The sequence below is a fragment of the Aethalodelphis obliquidens genome, unplaced genomic scaffold (genome assembly GCF_003676395.1).
Source record: "Aethalodelphis obliquidens isolate GAN/ISIS:26980383/991018 unplaced genomic scaffold, ASM367639v1 scaffold42, whole genome shotgun sequence".
Taxonomy (NCBI): domain Eukaryota; kingdom Metazoa; phylum Chordata; class Mammalia; order Artiodactyla; family Delphinidae; genus Aethalodelphis; species Aethalodelphis obliquidens.
Genome location: NW_020837986.1, coordinates 5,032,582 through 5,051,006, shown reverse-complemented (window position 1 = coordinate 5,051,006; position 18,425 = coordinate 5,032,582). Strand labels below are relative to the sequence as shown.

General features: G+C 44.5%; 1 protein-coding gene across 1 annotated transcript in view; it reads left to right on the top strand.

The window, feature by feature from the left end:
- The window catches only part of LOC113605033 (translation initiation factor IF-2-like), a 32,817-nt gene extending 15,296 nt beyond the window's left edge, over positions 1-17,521 (top strand). Inside the window, exon 2 of the mRNA XM_027078043.1 lies at positions 16,889-17,521. Coding sequence (XP_026933844.1) covers positions 16,889-17,521 — 633 coding nt within the window. The remainder of the gene's footprint in view (positions 1-16,888) is intronic.
- Positions 17,522-18,425: the final 904 nt, after the last annotated feature.

Genomic DNA, 18,425 nt, shown 5'->3' with positions numbered 1-18,425 from the left:
CTTGAACAAAAGAAAACTGACTTTTATCAAGGCAAATATTTATTGAGAACTTACTACCCACAGATCTCTATGAAGAATTCAAAGTACAAAGATTGGACCTTGTACCCAAGGGGCCACCACTTTATTGGAGAAGACATACAGCAAACTGAAGAACAATAATAATGGTTGACTCTGTCTTCCCTCATCCCTGCTCCCAATGCTTCAATTCAAAGACTTATCTCCTAGTCAGGCCACTGCAATGGCCTCCTCGTTCATTAACCGGCTGTCACGCCTCTCCAAACCACTGGTACTTAAACTTGGATGCACACTGGAATCACCTGAGAAGTTAACAAAAATCCAATGCCTGGGTGTCTCTTCTAGAGAATCTGATTTTCCTGTATGCAGCCTGGGCACTGGCATTTACTTCAAGCTTTCCAAGTGATTCTAATATGCAGCAAAGTTTGAGTGCCACTGTTCTAAACCAATCGCTGCTACAAAGGGTAGAATACAACCTACTCTCCTGTGTTAAAACCTCTGACGATTCCTCATTGCCAACACAAATCTAAACTCCTTACCACGATCTCCAAAGTCCTTCGACATCTCCAACCTACTCCTCCAGCCCTACTACCCACCCGAATCCACCCACAGTGAACTAACCATTTGCCTCTGTTCCCTTGCAGGACACTTCCTATGCATAAAGGGCTTTTCACATCAGACACCAATCCCAGTCTCTGATCATTAAACTCCAAATCAGTTTTCAAGAACCAATCTAAAAGTTCCTTCCTTTCAAAAGCCTTCACCAACTCCCCTGGGGAGACGGTTGCTTCCTCTCCTTGCCTTCTAACAAAACTTTGGACATGGCTCTAACTTGACATTTATTATGATGTTTGTAGTAGCAGTTTACATTTCTCTCTTTTTTTTTTTTTTTTTTTAATTTTTGGCCACGTTGGGTCTTCGTTGCGGTGCGGGGCTTTCCCTAGTTGTGGAGAGCGGGAGCTACTCTTCATTGCGGTGCGCAGGCTTCTAATTTCGGTGGCTTCTCTTGTTGAGGAGCATGGGCTCTAGGCGCGCAGGCAGCACGCAGGCTCAATAGTTGCAGCACACAGGCTTTAGCGTGTGTAGGCTTCCGTAGTTGCAGTGCATGGGCTCTAGGGCAGTGGTCCCCAACATTTTTGGCACCAGGGACCGGTCTCATGGAAGACAAAACTGTGGGGGGGGGGCAGGGGGATGGTTCAGGCAGTAATGTGAGTGATGGGGAGCAGCAGATGAAACTTTGCTTGCTTGCCCGTCGCTCACCTCCTGCTGTGCGGCCCGGTTCCTAACAGGCCTTGAGGACCCCTGCTCTAGGGCACGCAGGCTTCAGTAGTTGTGGCACACGGGCTCAGCAGTTATGGCTGTGGGCTCTAAAGCACAGGCTCTCAGTAGTTGTGGCACAGGGGCTTAGCTGCTCTGCGGCATGTGGGATCTTCTGGGACCAGGGCTTGAACCCGTGTCCCCTGCATTGGCAGGCGGATTCTTAACCACTGCGCCACCAGGGAAGTCCCTGTCTCTTCTAATAGACTGTGCATTCCTCGAGGGCAGAGACCAAGTGCATTTATCTTCAAGTTCTAGTGCCCAGTAATGGCTGAAACAAAATGAAAGTTCAATAATTGTTTACTAAATGAATGGGCATCACATACTTGTGGAATAAACGAGTAACAGTACGAGAAAAGACAAAGGCAGTTCAATATGAAATGCCAAGTCAGTTACATAGGCAAAACCTGCCTCCAGAAGTGTAGAGGGGAAAGAGGGTGCTTCTGGCACATACAGAGGGGGAAGGCCCCATGAAGACACTGGGACTTATTCTCAATCTCAAAGGAAGGAAAATATTTAGACAGGCCAGAAAACAAGGGGCAGAGAACTAGGAGCATGGGAAACCGCAGAGATATGGCCCATTGCACAAGAAAAGCCATTCGGCTCTGCCTTGGGTTTCTTCAAGAGATAATCTTAAAAAAATTTTTTTTTTAATTTAAAAAAGTTTTAGAAATTAATCACGCTTTTCTTAGTTATTTAAATCTATTTTCTGTCTTCTTATCCTGCTTTATTTTTCTTCCGAGTCCTTACCACCACTTGATACATTACAGTTCGGCATATTCAAATAACCACTAGAACATAAAGTCCCTAAGAGCAGGAACTTGGTTTTGTTTACTGCTGCATCCCCAGGGTTTACACCAGTGCTGGGCACAAAGTAAATGTCCAACACATATTTGCTGAATGGATGAAAGAACATATTTATTATGGCCTCTGATCTGATCTTTCCTTTCACGCAGAGATTGGCTACCTCACCCAGTCTGCACATATCCAAATCCTGTGTATCCTTCCGATCCAAATAAATGCCCAGTCTGACTCAAAGCCTTCTCTGACTCCCCATCCCTCCCCTTTCTGAACTTTCAAAGCCCTTTATCTTTCTCATCTTGGACACTTTTTATGGGCTACCTCATAATAGCACAATTCTCTGTGCACAGGTATTTATGTATATATATCTTATCGCCCCTGTAAATTCTTCAAGGGTAAGCTCTAGGTCATTTCCCCCCCAAGAGCATCGTGCCTTATAGAGTTGCTCAGTAATTCCTACTGAATAAAATGAAAAATTAAAGGTGGTATTAAACCTCTGATATCTTTTTTATTTTTTTCAGTTGCCCCGGGTCTTAGTTGCGGCTCACGGACTCCTTAGTTGCGGCTCGCCGGCTCCTCAGCTGCAGCAGGTGGCCTCCTTAGTTGCGGCAGGTGGGCTCCTTAGTTGTGGCATGCGAACTCTTAGTTGCGGCATGCATGTGGGATCTAGCTCCCTGACCAGGGAGCCTGCAGGGAACCCGGGCCCCCTGCATTGGGAGCACGGAGTCTTAACCACAGCGCCACCAGGGAAGTCCCAAACCTTTGACATCTTAATATTAACCTCAGAAAGATTAAAATCAGTAATGATTTACCTCCATTCATCTTGGCCCTGTGATACCCGATTCTTTAAAATTATAATATCTAACACTTAAATCATGCTTTCAATGTGTGAGGTATTGTTCCAAGGCATAACATAAATTAACTCATTTAATCCTCAACAAAACCATATGGGACAGGTATAATCTCCATTTTACAGATGAGGAAACTGTGGCATGGAGAGGGTCACACACCCAGTGAGTGGCAGAGCTAGGATTCAAGCCCAGTGGTCTGGTTAGAGAATCCATGCACTTAACCACTATGCTGGAGTGTCTTACGACTGCTGGGCAGCCTCCTATTCATAAAGCTAAATGTGACCTTCTGAGAAATTTACTTTGAAAATATTAGAGATGTGAGGATATTGACGGCAAGGAACTGTCCTCATCACGTGAAAGATGGAATTCCAGAAGGCAGTAAAAGTAGAGAACAGATGACAGAAGAGGAATGGAGGATGTGCAGCACAACACTGGGAAGGATAAATGCTGTTAAGAGATAGACAGCCTTGGACCTAAAACTGCAGGAGCATCTGTAAGAAGGAATGGAACAGAGAGGTAAACAGAAGCTCTGGCAGGAAGTTATCATGGACAGAGCCCATATTCTAGATACAGTTGGTACTGAGATGGCACAGCATAGAGAATGGCAGCAAATCGTACTGCTTAAGAATGTAGGGCTCAAACTGCCTAGGTTACTAGCTCTGAAATTACAGACAAGTAAACTCCTTTGCCTGTTTCCTCAACTGTAAAATGGGCTAATATCAGCACTTAGCCACGAGGATCAAGGAGAATAATCCATGTACATTCATCAGCATGGGATTGGTTATGCTGCAGTTAAAATTCCTGTTTAAAAAACTCAGTGGTTTACACCGCCCCTCCCGGGAGCCTGTGCAGCCCGCCACTGCCAGGGTCCCATGATCCAGGGACAACTTCCCCGGGAGAGCGCACGGCGCGCCTCAGGCTGCTGCAACGTCACGCTGGCCTCTGCCGCCACCGGCTCGCCCCGCATCCGTACCCCTCCCACCCCCACCCCCCGGCCTGAGTGAGCCAGAGCCCCCAAAGCAGCTGCTCCTTTAACCCCGTCCTGTCTGAGTGAAGAACAGACGCCCTCAGGCGACCTACACGCAGAGGCGGGGCCAAATCCAAAGCTGAACCCCGGGAGCTGTGAGAACAAAGAAGAGAAAGGGAAATCTCTCCCAGCAGCCTCAGGAGCAGCGGATTAAAGCTCCACAATCAACTTGATGTACCTTGCATCTGTGGAATACCTGAATAGACAAGGAATCATCCCAAATGGAGGAGGTGGATTTTGGGAGCAAGATACATTATTTTTTCCCCTCTTCCTCTTTTTGTGAGTGTGTATGTGTATGCTTCTGTGTGAGATTTTGTCTGTATAGCTTTGCTTTCACCATTTGTCCTAGGGTTCTGTCCGTCCGTTTTTTGTTTTGTTTTACTTAAAAAAATTTTTTTTCTTAATAATTTTTTATTTTAATAACTTTATTTTATTTTATCCTCTTTCTTTCTATTTTTTTCTCCCTTTTATTCTGAGCCGTGTGGATGAAAGGCTCTTGGTGTTCCAGCCAGGAGTCAGTGCTGTACCTCTGAGGTGGGAGAGCCAACTTCAGGACACTGGTCCACAAGAGACCTCCCAGCTCCATGTAATATCAAACGGCGAAAATCTCCCAGAGATTTCCATCTCAACGCCAAGACCCGGCTTCACTCAACGACCAGCAAGCTACAGTGCTAGACACCCTATGCCAAACAACTAGCAAGACAGGAACACAGCCCCATCCATTAGCAGAGAGGCTGCCTAAAATCATAATAAGGCCACAGACACCCCAAAACACACCACCAGACGTGGACCTGCCCACCAGAAAGACAAGATCCAGCCTCATCCACCAGAACACAGGCACTAGTCCCCTCCAACAGGAAGCCTACACAACCCACTGAACCAACCTTAGCCACTGGGGACAGACACCAAAAACAGGAACTACGAACCTGCAGCCTGCAAAAAGGAGACCCTAAACACAATAAGATAAGCAAAATGAGAAGACAGAAAAACACACAGCAGATGAAGGAGCAAGGTAAAAACCCACGAGACCTAACAAATGAAGAGGAAAGAGACAGTCTATCTGAAAAAGAATTCAGAATAATGATAGTAAAGATAATCCAAAATCTTGGAAACAGAGAAAATGCAAGAAACATTTAACAAAAACCTAGAAGAACTAAAGAGGAAACAAGCAATGATGAACAACACAATAAATGAAATTAAAAATACTCTAGAAGGGATCAAGAGCAGAATAACTGAGGCAGAAGAACGGATAAGTGAGCTGGAAGATAAAATAGTGGAAATAACTACTGCAGAGCAGAATAAAGAAAAAAGAATGAAAAGAACTGAGGACAGGGCTTCCCTGGTGGTGCAGTGGACCACCGATGCAGGGGACACGGGTTCGTGCCCCGGTCCGGGAAGATCCCACATGCCGCAGAGCGGCTGGGCCCGTGAGCCATGGCCGCTGAGCCTGCGCGTCCGGAGCCTGTGAGCCACAACGGGAGAGGCCACAACAGTGAGAGGCCCGCGTATCACACACAAAAAAAAACAACAACTAAAAATAGAACTACCATACTACCCAGCAATCCCACTACTGGGCATATACCCTGAGAAAACCATAATTCAAAAGTCATGTACCAAAATGTTCACTGCAGCTCTTTACAATAGCCAGGACATGTAAGCTACCTAAGTGTCCATCATCGGATGAATGGATAAAGAAGATGTGGCACATATATACAATGGAATATTACTCAGCCATAAAAGGAAACGAAATTGAGATATTTGTAGTGAGGTGGATGGACCTAGAGTCTGTCATACAGAGTGAAGTCAGTCAGAAAGAGAAAAACAAATACCGTATGCTAACACATATATATGGAATCTAAGAAAAAAAAAAAAAAGGTCATGAAGAACCTAGGGGTAAGACAGGAATAAAGACACAGACCTACTAGAGAATGGACTTGAGGACACGGGGAGGGGGAAGTGTAAGCTGTGACAAAGCAAGAGAGAGGCATGGACATATATACACTACCAAACGTAAAATAGATAGCTAGTGGGAAGCAGCCGCATAGCACAGGGAGATCAGCTCCGTGCTTTGTGACCACCTAGAGGGGTAGGATAGGGAGGGTGGGAAGGGAGGGAGACGCAGGAGGGAAGAGATATGGGAACATATGTATACATAAGTATATGTATAACTGATTTACTTTGTTATAAAGCAGAAACTAACACACCATTGTAAAGCAATTATATTCCAATAAAGATGTTAAAAAAAAAAAAGCTCAGTGGTTTAAAGCATGGGTTTGCTTACAACATGTAACTACTGCAGATTTTTTTCAGGAAAAAAAAAAGGTATCTGCCTAGAAGTGCCTCACATGACCTCCAGTCAAATTTCAGTATCCAAAGCAAGTCACAGAGCCATGCTCAACTTCAAGGAAATGGAGAAGTGCAATCCCACCATGTACGCAAAAGAAAGAAGAATATCGACGCACATCCCTAACCACCACCACACCACGAAAGAAGCTCAGACCACACGTGGCACACAGTAAGCACCCAATGACTGGTAGCTGCTGTTATTATTATCATGACTACTGAGGGCTCTGGGAAAAACTTATTCTAATAACCCTAAGGCATAAAGCTGAATGAACATGCAGATGTGAAAACAGCCTCTCATGCACGTTATTTGCAATAAAGCAAAGGTGAATTTATAAGTATCTCACCGTGATATGATGGAGGGACATGCCAAAAAGTTTCTAGTAAGCAAAAAGTAGTAAACAAGAGTTACCAAAATAGTACCACTATTCTGACTCCTTTAAGACATGTAAAATTTCAGTGACAATATATTTTATTTTGGAGAATATATGAAAAAATTATGCAGCCTTTGTAAAGCAATTATACCCCAATAAAGATGTTAAAAAAATTTTTAATTAAGAGAAAAAAAAAATTATGCAGCCTTTCACAAATTCACTTCTAATCTCAGAGCACTGCTTCCCCTACTCTCTCTGTAAGTTCTTAAGTGAAATCCTCCTGTGTGGGTTTTTAGGACCCTAAGCATCAGAGTTAGGGAAAGTCTTATTTAGTGAAACGAGAGTTGAATTCTAATCCTAACTTGACCATAAACCAGTTCTATGACCTATCAAAATTTTTGACTAGGACACAACTAGTTACTCTGTTCCATCATCCATAAGATGACAATATTGACTAGATGCCCTCTGAAATCCCTTCCAACTCTACTCTTCTGCAATCCTGAGAAACCAAAAAGAAACTCTGGTTTAGCAGAATCTAGTTAAGATGCTGAATCATGTAAGACTTGACAACACTTAAATCTTAAACTAGAAGTAACTGCCACAACCACAGCTATGATGGTAGCAACAGAGCTTAGTTCAAGAGTGAACAACGGAAGAAAAGTCAGGAGCACCCGGGGAGAGCCCTGATAGCATGAAATGTTGCAGGGAGAGCAGATAAGGGTGGACAGAGCATGACTATATGTGTAAATAAGGAGTCTGGTATTTGAGCATGGTTTATGAAATCAGTCTTTTAGTAACATCTCATACCACATTCCAGCCATAGCTCTGCAAATCAGTGAAGGTGACAGGAACAAACCTGAAGCAAAGAACCTCCAAAACTTCAAGACTTGGGATCTGTCAACTACCAGATCTCAATTCCAACAGACTGGGTTTTCCAATTCCTTAAGACACCAAAGCAGTAGTCCAAATATGTGCCTAGGGATCAAGAACTTGAAATCCTTCGGAGAAAGTCAAACAAAAGAGCTCAAAGCTGCATGTTACAAAATGTTAAGCTCTCCCAATCAGTGATACTTGTGTCTCAGTTAAACAGTAGCCCCTGCCCATACAACCTACCATATACATTAACTCACTCTGAGAGTATAAGACTGTCCCCTACAACAGAATTTAAGGGAAAACAGTGCTGCTTTTTAATGAACACCAATGGAAAACAATACAACATTAATTCATGCCATAAACAAGAGATACTGCTGCATCAGTAATTTGCTCTTCCTGCAGCCCTATTTATTATCTTTAAGAAGCCTTCTGATTCTAACATCTGTGAGTGTATAAAGCATATGGGAACCCTCCTCACTGTCTCTCATGCTTCAAGAGTCACTGCTAAAAGACTAAAAATCTCCTGCTTGAAAACTTAAAACCTGGCAAACAAATTTAATAAAATTACGTTTAGAAAGATCCATTTTATTATGTCTAGACAGCATTCTAAAAAGCTATAATTCTACATGTGGATCTTCATTTACTTCTATAGCCATACTTCCTTCCACTTGTCAATCACAAAATAATTTCCAGTTCTACAATGACTATTAATCAATATATTAGAATCACTGCTATTCTTGATTTTAATGAGTTTAAAATTTGAAGTACAAGTAGATGGGGCTGGAGGCAGGGAAGCATATACAGCCCTGAATGAGTAAAAGAAATCCTTTCTTTTAACAAATCAATTTTTAAGTATATTGGAAGAGGACAGAGGATAAGGCTCAATCCTTCAAGGGAGCTTTGATGAATATTATTAAAAAAAAAGATTATACCTTTATAAACTGAAAAACCAACCTCTAAGTAAGCTGGTAAACCAAAAATACTTTACATAGGAAAAATCTCCATTAACTAGTCTAAAGTAATGAGAACCCTCAATAACCAGCGTTTTATATTGAGAATTAAGTATTACACTTAAAAGCTGCCTGTGTTAAATCTTTATATGAAAGAAAAAAGCTTCAGCAGTCATGCTGAAGGACATGCATGTTAGTCACAGCCATGAAGGGTCACAAGGCCTCGCTGGAACAGCTACCTTGGTATTTGCAAAACCTTACAGGACACAGATCCAAATTTATTTTCTGATCCTATTATTTTCTTAACATCAAATCAACTTTTAGATAAAAATAAACAGGTAAGCACAAATGGAAAAAATAGTGCTAAACTTTATTATATGATTTGTTTAGTCTCATTTTAGCCTAAAGGACAGTCTTGTCCCATATTGTATTTTCCTTTCTAAGTGAAAAGAAAAAAAAAGTCCACTATTTTCCCCAAAAAGCGGGGGGTGGGTGGGTGGCAGGGGTGTTAAAGGGTCTAGAGTTGTGCTGTCAAATGCCAGAGCCACTAGCCGTATGTGGCTATTTAAACTTAAATTCACGGATATTAAATAAAAATTTAAATTCTGTTCCTCATACTAGCTACCTTTTAGGAGCTTCAAAAGCCACATGTGACTTGAAGTCCTGCATAGATATAGGACATGTTACATCGTAGTATAGAGTTCTACTGGACAATGATGATCTAGAACAATGTTTCTCAAATTTAAAGGTACACAAAGTCATCAGGATAGTTTGTTATAACACATACTACTGGGTCTCCACCCCGGGTAGTTTATTTCGGTTGTCTGGAACGGAGCCTAAAACCTGCATTTCTAACAAGCTCCAAGATGATACTGATACTGCCTATCATCTTGAGTAGTACTCTCTATGGTAAAGGACTAGCTTTTGTTTTTTCCTAATCCACCACTGACCAATACTTTTATAAAATACTAGAAAAGTTAATTATCAGGAAAAAATACTTTAAACAAGGACTATACCATAAACTTATACTCTTTAAATTATCAGATTCAACAGACAAATCATTTTTCTAAAAAATGTAGTAAAAGCAGCTAAATACCTTCTCTCAAGTTCTGAACTTACCTCATCACAGACAGGTAACAAACAGTTCACAGACCTGCACAGATCCAGACTAAGTGTGAGTAGCCCTTAGATCTAGAAGAACTTTTTTTTTATGATTATCTTTTTGGAGCCGATCATTAATGATCTCTTTCATATCCTCTACCATTTCCTCAAGGTATTTTTACAACTCCAGGCAAAAATGTTATTTCCATTAAGCAGAAACCTCCCCCCGGCCCAGGGTCTTAAAACAATAATATACAGGGTCTGCTCAAAGAAACAACCTGACAGGTCATCATTTATGTGATCCAAATCTGTCACATGGTCAACAAAGATGATGGCTTGACTTTTTCATGCTAACCCAAGGTTGAATTTAGACTGCTAACACTGCAAAAGTTAGTAAGCCAAGATACACAATGAACATTAATAGAGTCTCTGCGTTAAATCACAGAAAATTTCTTTCGGTAAATAAAATCAACGAGCTGGACCTACCTTTCCAGACACAATCCTTAAAAGGATTTCTTATGAATACTGATGATTTCCCCAAACCCAAAATGAACAGTCCAGGTACGTTTCTTTACTCTTGTATACTTAGGGAAGGAACACATCAAACAGAATCCCCTTTTAGGACTCAATGCCCTTCAGCAAACTACCTAAAGCTTAGGTGTTTTCCTCAATCCATATACCAAACCAAATAAACTGATTTTTCTTCTACTCAACTTCTGGTCTGGCCCAACAGATGGACTTCTATGAGAAAATCTCCAGGATAACTTCAGGTCGGCCACTTGCTAGAGATTACTCTTAAGAATTTTCTTATTGCTCTATAATTTTGTTTTACCAGTTTGTTTGACTATTACTTAAATAAATTATAAAATAAGGCTCTGAGAACTTTAATATGTGATCCTTTTTCCTATAGTAATATCTGGTTTAACAGAACTTCACATATATGCATGTTCTGTATAAAATAAGGTTACATGCTCAACTAGACATTATTTTAAGAAAAATACCACTTAAAATTAACAACATTAACAGGAAAGTTACAAGGTATATATCTCATATAACATCTGAGGAATATAAAAATGGGGGGAGATTTTTTTTAAATGTACCGTTTTAACCATTTTTTAAAAAAAATTTATTTATTTTTGGCTGCGTTGGGTCCTCGCTGCTGCACAGCGGGCCCTCCCCAGCTGTGGCGAGTGGGGTCCACTCCTCATTCCGGTGGTGAGGCGTGGGCTTCTCATTGCAGTGGCCTCTCCTTCTGCGGAGCACGGGCGCACGGGCTTCAGTAGCTGTGGCTCACAGGCTCCAGAGCACAGGCTCAGACCCGCGTCTCCCGCACTGGCAGGCGGATTCCCAACCACTGTGCCACCAGGGAATCCCCATCTTTTTAACTGTTCTGCTTACAGTGTCAGAAAGAAAACCCTTTTCCTCCGAACATATCGAATGAAGCACTAACAGAATGAGTAAGAAGTAGAATCCAAATCAAGATAACATCAGGAGCTTCTGCCACGGCCACCCCCTCCAGTCCCATCTGCAGAGGCAGATGGCTGGGATCGAGAGGCCCAGGACCCTCTAACACTGTCTTGTCACCTGCTCCAACCTTCACTCTATCAGGCTGCATGGGCAAAGCAATGGAACAGCTTCCCATGTATAACAATAAGGTAGGGAAGAATTTGGGGGTAACCCTTGCCTGGATGTCACCCTGAAGGATGCAGAAGGACCTCCCCAAGCCTAGGACAACTGATCCAGACTGAGACTGCAGGAACTGCTAAAGGGCAAAAAAGATCCAAAGAAGTCAGCCTCTGGGCAAAAAACTTTTGCTCAAACAAAACAACTGTTTTGTAAGGACCTAAATCAATGACCCTTAATATTATTTTTGCATGCAGGTGGGAAGAGATGGGGGAGAGGAGAAGGTGGGAGCGGGTCGGGGGTGGGGGGGAACCACAAATCCCTTTAAGAATCATAAGAAACGATGGATTGGCTTCCCATAAACATGCACACACAAACAATATTTTGCATACTATTTTGGGCAGTTCACAGATGAGCTAAAGACTCCCTCTGTGTCCATGAATCCCAAGATAAAAAGCATCAACCTAAGTAGGTAGGAACCAAAGGTCAGTGCTACAATAGCTAGACCTTCATTTAACCTGAAGCTTGACCTTTTACAGAAAGACAATTTTGGAATTTAAAAATATAGGTATTCCAAAAATAAAATGCCTTGATCACATAGCTGTACAAGAAAATCCAAAATATATTAAAAATTTTACTGATAATGTATTTGATCCATAAAATTAGATCAGTGAAAACTCCCTACAAGAATCTTTAATAGAGTAAAAAAGTAGACAAACAGAAATCTCCCTTGGGAATTCCCTGGTGGTCCAGTTGTTAAGACTCCACGCTTCTACTGCAGGGGGCACGGGTTCGATTCCTGGTGGGGAACTAAGCACCAGCATGCCGCCCCACCAAAAAAAAAAAAAAGAGAGAGAAAAAGAAATCTCCCTTTACTCTTTCACAAAATTCAAACATGCACCCATCACTTTGTGTTTGGATTCATGTCCTGAAGTTATCTTAAAATTCTGCTTCCCAATTTTCCTGGAATTTTCAAACACTGTCTCAGTATGTTGTTCTTCTGAAATAGCTAGTGGATAAAAGCACCATGGAAGTCTACTGAAAAATCAGGTTTTTTTCTTTGCTAAAAATTGTAAGTCCTTCATTATTACTATAAAGAAAAAGGTTCATCAATTTTTAAAAACTCCTCAAAATATGAGCTATTTATGTCATATATTATCAAAGATCCTAACAGTCTCGATGGCAAATGACACAAAGAATAAAAGTAGGAGAATGTAAGGAATCACTATTACAAACTAGAAAAACCAACTAATACAGGTACCACAAGCAAAACTAAACATTTTTCTCTGGATTTTATGCAAATAATCTGGTTCAGAAATTTGAAAAGAGGTGGATATTTTAAAGTAACTCCGGTTTACTACCTTCAAGACTTTTATGGAAGTAACAGAATTTCTCATGAGCCTCCACAAAAGCCTCCACAAAATGAACTAAAGAGAAGAACATTTTGGCAAGGAAAAACTGACTGCATTCTCTCTCTGCACTTCATGGTTATTACTGTACTAGGCTAACTGTGAACTCCTAAGTGCCCTAGAAAGACCTCTCCTACACCATGGAGACAAGGGGGGGCCGGGTGCCCTCACTGTATTCCAACTTGCCTCTTCAGTGACAAATTCTCGAAATGGAGAAGTAAAAATGGACGGGTGTACAGAACTCACGCAAAGTGTGCTAGTTAATCTAGTACCATACCACGAAAGCGTGACAGCACACCCCAGCTTTTTAAGAAACCTTTAGAGAGTGCTGGTGGTGAAAAGAATATGTGCTTTGGATCAAGATGATGTGGGTTCAAATTCTGACTCTAACCTGAACCAGCTCTGTGGCCTTGAACAAGTTACTTCATTTCTTTGAGCTGCAGACCATGGAGCTCACAGAGTGGCTAAGAAAACGGGGATATTTTTTCTCATCTCTGTAGTCCCAGCACCTGGCTAAGTGCTGGACACAGACCAGGTATTCATTCATTCAATGCTAGTTTTTTTGCTTCCCTCACAAGTGTGTTATATTCTACTGCAAACAAAAATGTTCTCTAGGGAACAGATATCTAAGCTCTAGCTATTTTCTATGTATTTCGAAGAGTTTTCAATATAGTAATAACCTGGTACGGGGGAATGCAGGCAGTCCCGTGGAATCCACTGTAGCTTTTCGCCTGAATTAGACTAAAGCTTTGTATGAAGGATGGAAGTATAAAGAGAAATACTAAATAATTTTAAAAAATAAAACGATTTCGGGGGAGAGGGATAAATTAGGAGTTTGGGAATAACAGACACACACTACTATATATAAAATAAACAAGGACCTACTGCATAGCACATGGAACGATATTCAGTATCTTGTAATAACCTATAATGAATAAGAATCTGAAATATATGTATATATAACTGAATAATTTTGCTGTACACCTGAAACTAACACATCATAGCAAATCAACTATACTTCAATTAAAAGAAAATTTTCAAGAAACTCACTAATGGAGGTATGTTTTCTCTTAAAGGTAGTTGTTATCAGTTATTACCCAAAATTTTATTTATTTTTTCATCCTGCTGGCACCTGAGCTTATGTACATGAAATAAAATGGTATTGTTGGACAACTTAAAAAAAAAAATTTCAGGGCTTCCCTGGTGGCACAGTGGTTGAGAGTCCGACTGCCGATGCAGGGGACGTGGGTTCGTGCCCCGGTCCGGGAGGATCCCACATGCCGTGGAGCGGCTGGGCCCGTGAGCCATGGCCCCTGAGCCTGCGCGTCCGGAGTCTGTGCTCCGCAACGGGAGAGGCCACAACAGTGAGAGGCCCGCGTACCGCAAAAAAAAAAAAAAAAAAAAAAAAAAATTCAAACCTTGCTATACTGGAGGGACAGAGAATAGGGTGAGAACATACTCTCCTCAGTTGATTTAGATACTGTCATTGTCCTAGATACTGTCATTGTCATATACCAAAGATATTTATGCAGGTAGAATCCTTAAATCCTAAAACCGGTTCCAAAGGGTTCAGAACATCAATCCATGTGTGACTCCACTTGGTTATTACAAAGTCTTCCCATGAAAGTTGAAAAACATAGGCACCTGCAGTGAGAATCAAGCCTGAGATTGTGGAACCCTTTTTCCTCATGGTTTAACACAGCAAGACATAACCACAAACTCTGCTTGGGGCATTTTCCTGACCCCCAGGGCAGCATTTAGGAGAACTGGAAGAAAAGCTGGTGAGGTCAGGGAAGGCCAAGGTCAAGAAGGGGGGACGGTGGTCACAGGGCTGGATGAGGAAGGGGGGGGCGGTCGTCACAGGGCTGGATGAGGGGCAGACAGGGCTGGGGGCTCAGAAGGAAGAGGAGGAGGTGGCCAGAGCTCTGATTCTGAGGAGTTTAAGCTGCACTCTTCCCCCACTGGTCACCACGTGGCCGCCTCTGGGGACAGTAACTTGGGAGGCAGCATTTGTGGTGATGTCCCATCAGCACCTCACACACAGCACGTCCTTCTGCCGGCCCTGCTCCTCTCCAGGGCCCCCCAAGCCAGGACACCCCCAGTCTGACCATTTCTCCCCACTGCGGCCCCTCCCGTCCAGGCCACCAACATCTTGCCCGACCACTGGTCACTCTCCCTCGGCTCCCTCCTGCCCTCTGGCCACCACAGTCCACCCCTCCCCAGCAGCCAAAGGATCTTTCTAGAAAGCCAGTTGGACAAGCCCTTCCTTGCTTGGCCTCTGCAGCACTCTGAATGAAGTCCCCGCCTCTTATCACATCTCCAGCTGCTCTCTGGCTCCACCCTCTCGACACCCGCCCTGCCCTGCCCCCGCTGGCCTCAGAGTCTCTGCCCCAAGCCATACATCCATCCAAGAAAACTGAAAAACGTCTTCGAAACTTCTCTAAATCAGAGATCCCCAAGACACAGTAGCCCAAGGGCCTGTTGTTTCTGATAGATTTTCTGTAATATAATAGCAAAACTCACAAATGAGATGTAGTTTCTAAAGAGATAAGATTCTGCTTCAGATTTTCTTTGGTATTTGAAATAGTTATGAGAAAAGTAAATCAATAAATACAAAAAACGAACTGCCAAAGGATCTTCCAGAAATGTAGTAACGTCACTTGTGGCCTCCCACTTCACTTTCAACTGGCCATTCAATTTCTCCCGTGATTTGCCTGAAGTAATATACTGATGAGTTCAGAGAACTTCAGACTATACTAATAATAAATTATAAAAATATTTAGAAAGCTATAGAACATTAAAAAGTTGTGGGGAAAGTGATCATATTCCAAGACTTTGCAGTGCTATAACAGAAGAGCGAAATGTAAAAAGCAAAAATATAACTGCAGTGTAAAAGATGAGACTCCAGGCAGACTGTAATACTGCGATGAGACACAGCTAATTTCACAACAGATCTAGATTCACTTTGCCCATGGCCACACTACAGCAAGAACAGTATCATAGTCTGGTTACTATATGGGAGAGTCCAAAGTTAGCAAAAAAAAGGGTGGGGGGGGATTGTAAAAGTTAGCTTTTAATAGCCCATTAATCAAGAAAAAAGCTTAAATAATTCATCTAGGAAATCTGCCCTGGGACAGAAAAGAAGTCCAAAATTAACCTTTTTACAACTCCACATTTTCCCAGGCCTTTTGTTACAGTCATGCATTGCTTATATGAAACCACCTGTTCTGGTTGGCATAAATCCTTTTACTTGACATTTCATGCCTAATCATTTTATCACACATGGATCTCAAACCTTCTCTCTATTCCCAGAGAGCCACAAAGTTTAGAAAAACTATCTCCCTGAGGTTGCCAACCTGATCTTCCAATTTGGAATACCAACAGATTCTCCTGTGCCATGCACAGTCGATGGGTACAAATTCCCAGTAAGAAAGATAGCTCATAATTAGCCCTGAGAACACAACACTGTGGCCCTTGTCTGGACTCTTCTAGGGGTCACAAGCATATCCCCTTAAAGTACGTCGAAATTTGGAGCCTACCGGGATGGTATTCCTATGAGCCATTTGTGAAACAATAGTCGAATCTCAGGCAATACTGCAGACACTCTAAAAATTGTAAAAAATGTTAAATGGGTATTTTCTCCGTTCATGGATCTGCTACACCAGAAATGAGCAGTGTGGAGAATAACGTGCACACACAGTCCCAAAGATGCCTGGAGATGCCAAGGATTCACTAGAAACCTTGGCCGGACTACTAATGGTCCATAAACCCTAATTTGGAGATCACGGGCCTACAGGTTCAAAATTGAATTATACTGCTTTATTAGATCACACACTACCGAAACCACAGTCACATCAATCATAACTGGAACTAGGAACACTTTAGGTACACAAATATGAGTCTGCTTATGCATTTTTAATTGGATCAAATAAAACAAGCTGCAAACAAACTCAAATTTCAATTATCTCACTAGTGAGGGGATTTCCTAACAGCGTCTTTTTAAAAACCAAGTAGCTGCCAACCCTCTACACATCTGACAGGCATATCTCTGGAAATTTGGGAACAGACTTCGTTACTTCTCAACAGCGAAGGAAATAAATACCCTGAAGGGGACAGATTCCGCTTTTGTTTTTGTTTTTTAAAGCTCAAACATGCAATCTAATAATGCACAGAACTTGGCTGCGGGGTTGCTGGACATCTCCAGGGTTCCAATTCTCGGGGCGAGTGCGCGCTAGTGCGTAAGAAGGGGGCGGAGGGGGTGCGCGCTCGGAGGACGCGCCGGGGCCCCCGCCCCCTCCCGGAGCAGCAGCCTGGCACCAGCCCACCCTCCTCCACCCCTGCAAAGAGACGCAGGACGCCAATAGAGCAACTTCTCCGCGGGGGCGGCGGCGCGAATAGCGGTCACCCCCGCCCCGCCGCTGCACGGCCGGGGGTCTCTCCTCGGCCGGGCCCCGGGGAGGCGGGAGGGAAGGGGGAGCCCTCCGCACGCCCCGCCCCCGCACGCCTGGCCCGGGGCCGGGGGCTGCCCGGACCCCCAACCCTCCGCGCGGCCCGCAGCGGCGCACTCCCAAGGACGGCCGCCTGGCCTGAGCGCGAGGCGGAGCGGAGCGCGGCGGAGGCCGGCCCCTCGCTTCAGGCCTCAGGCCGCCGCCTGCCCTCCGCCAGGCCGCCCGCCGCCGGCCCCGCTCGGACCCCGGCCCGGCCGGGCCTCGGCACCGCCGCATCCCCTCATCCTGGCTTCATTCATAGGGGCACCGCAGCCCGGCCGGCGGTGCGGGGCCGGGGACCCGCGGACAAGACCGACCCGCCAAGGCCGGGGAGGAAAATAAAAAGTTAAGAGAAGAACTTACCTAAAATGGCTCCTGCAGCAGCCAAAATACAAACAGCTATTATTTGGTGAAGTTTAGCTCAGACACCCTGCAAGGACACCCTAACCCGTCTCGGGCCCGCCTTCCCTGCCATGCCATTGGGCTTCGCCGGCCCAAAACACAGAGTCATTGGTCAGCCTGGCTGCCGCTCAGACAGAAGCCCATTTCAAGCTTGCTTGCAGAGGCGAGTGATGGGCTCGCTCCATTGTGCTCGTATTTGCATGGATGTGATAGCGGCGCTGATTGGCCGGCGCCGGGGCCGCCCCGCCCCCTGCCTCGCGCCCCCCGCCTTAGAGACGCCGCTGCGCGCGGCCCCGCCCCCCGGGACAGAGCGGCGGGGCCACGGGGGCGGGGCGGGGCCGGGGTCCTGCGGGCCGAGGGGGCGGGGCGGGGTCCTGCAGCCGCAGACAGCGGGCAGGGGGCGGGGACCTGGAGCACGCGCGCGCGGAGCGGGGCGGGGGTTCAGCCAGCAGGTGGAGGTCTCTTAGGTAGCGGGCTAGCCATATGGAACACCCTGGGCTGGCGTCTCCGGGGCTGGGAGAGGTTGTGACTGGGGTGCCGCGACAGAGAGATTCCGCTGGGGCCGAGGTCCCGTTGGTCAGGAAAAGAAGATTCCGAGAAGCCAGGCGAAGAGCCAAGGAGCCCCGAGCTCTGTCTCCAGCCGCATCCCTGCCGCTCCTCCTGGCTCCCGGGCACTCCTGGCACACGGGCTTCTTCCCAAGGACCCCCCGCACACCCGGGGAGTTTTTAGCCCCGGCGGTCTTGCGGCGCCTTGGATATACCTCCGTAAAATCAGGTGTCGAGCTATGGTGTGTTTATGTTCAGGCCTGTCTCCCTCACCATCCTTCTAGCATCCTCAAGGACAGGGCCCAG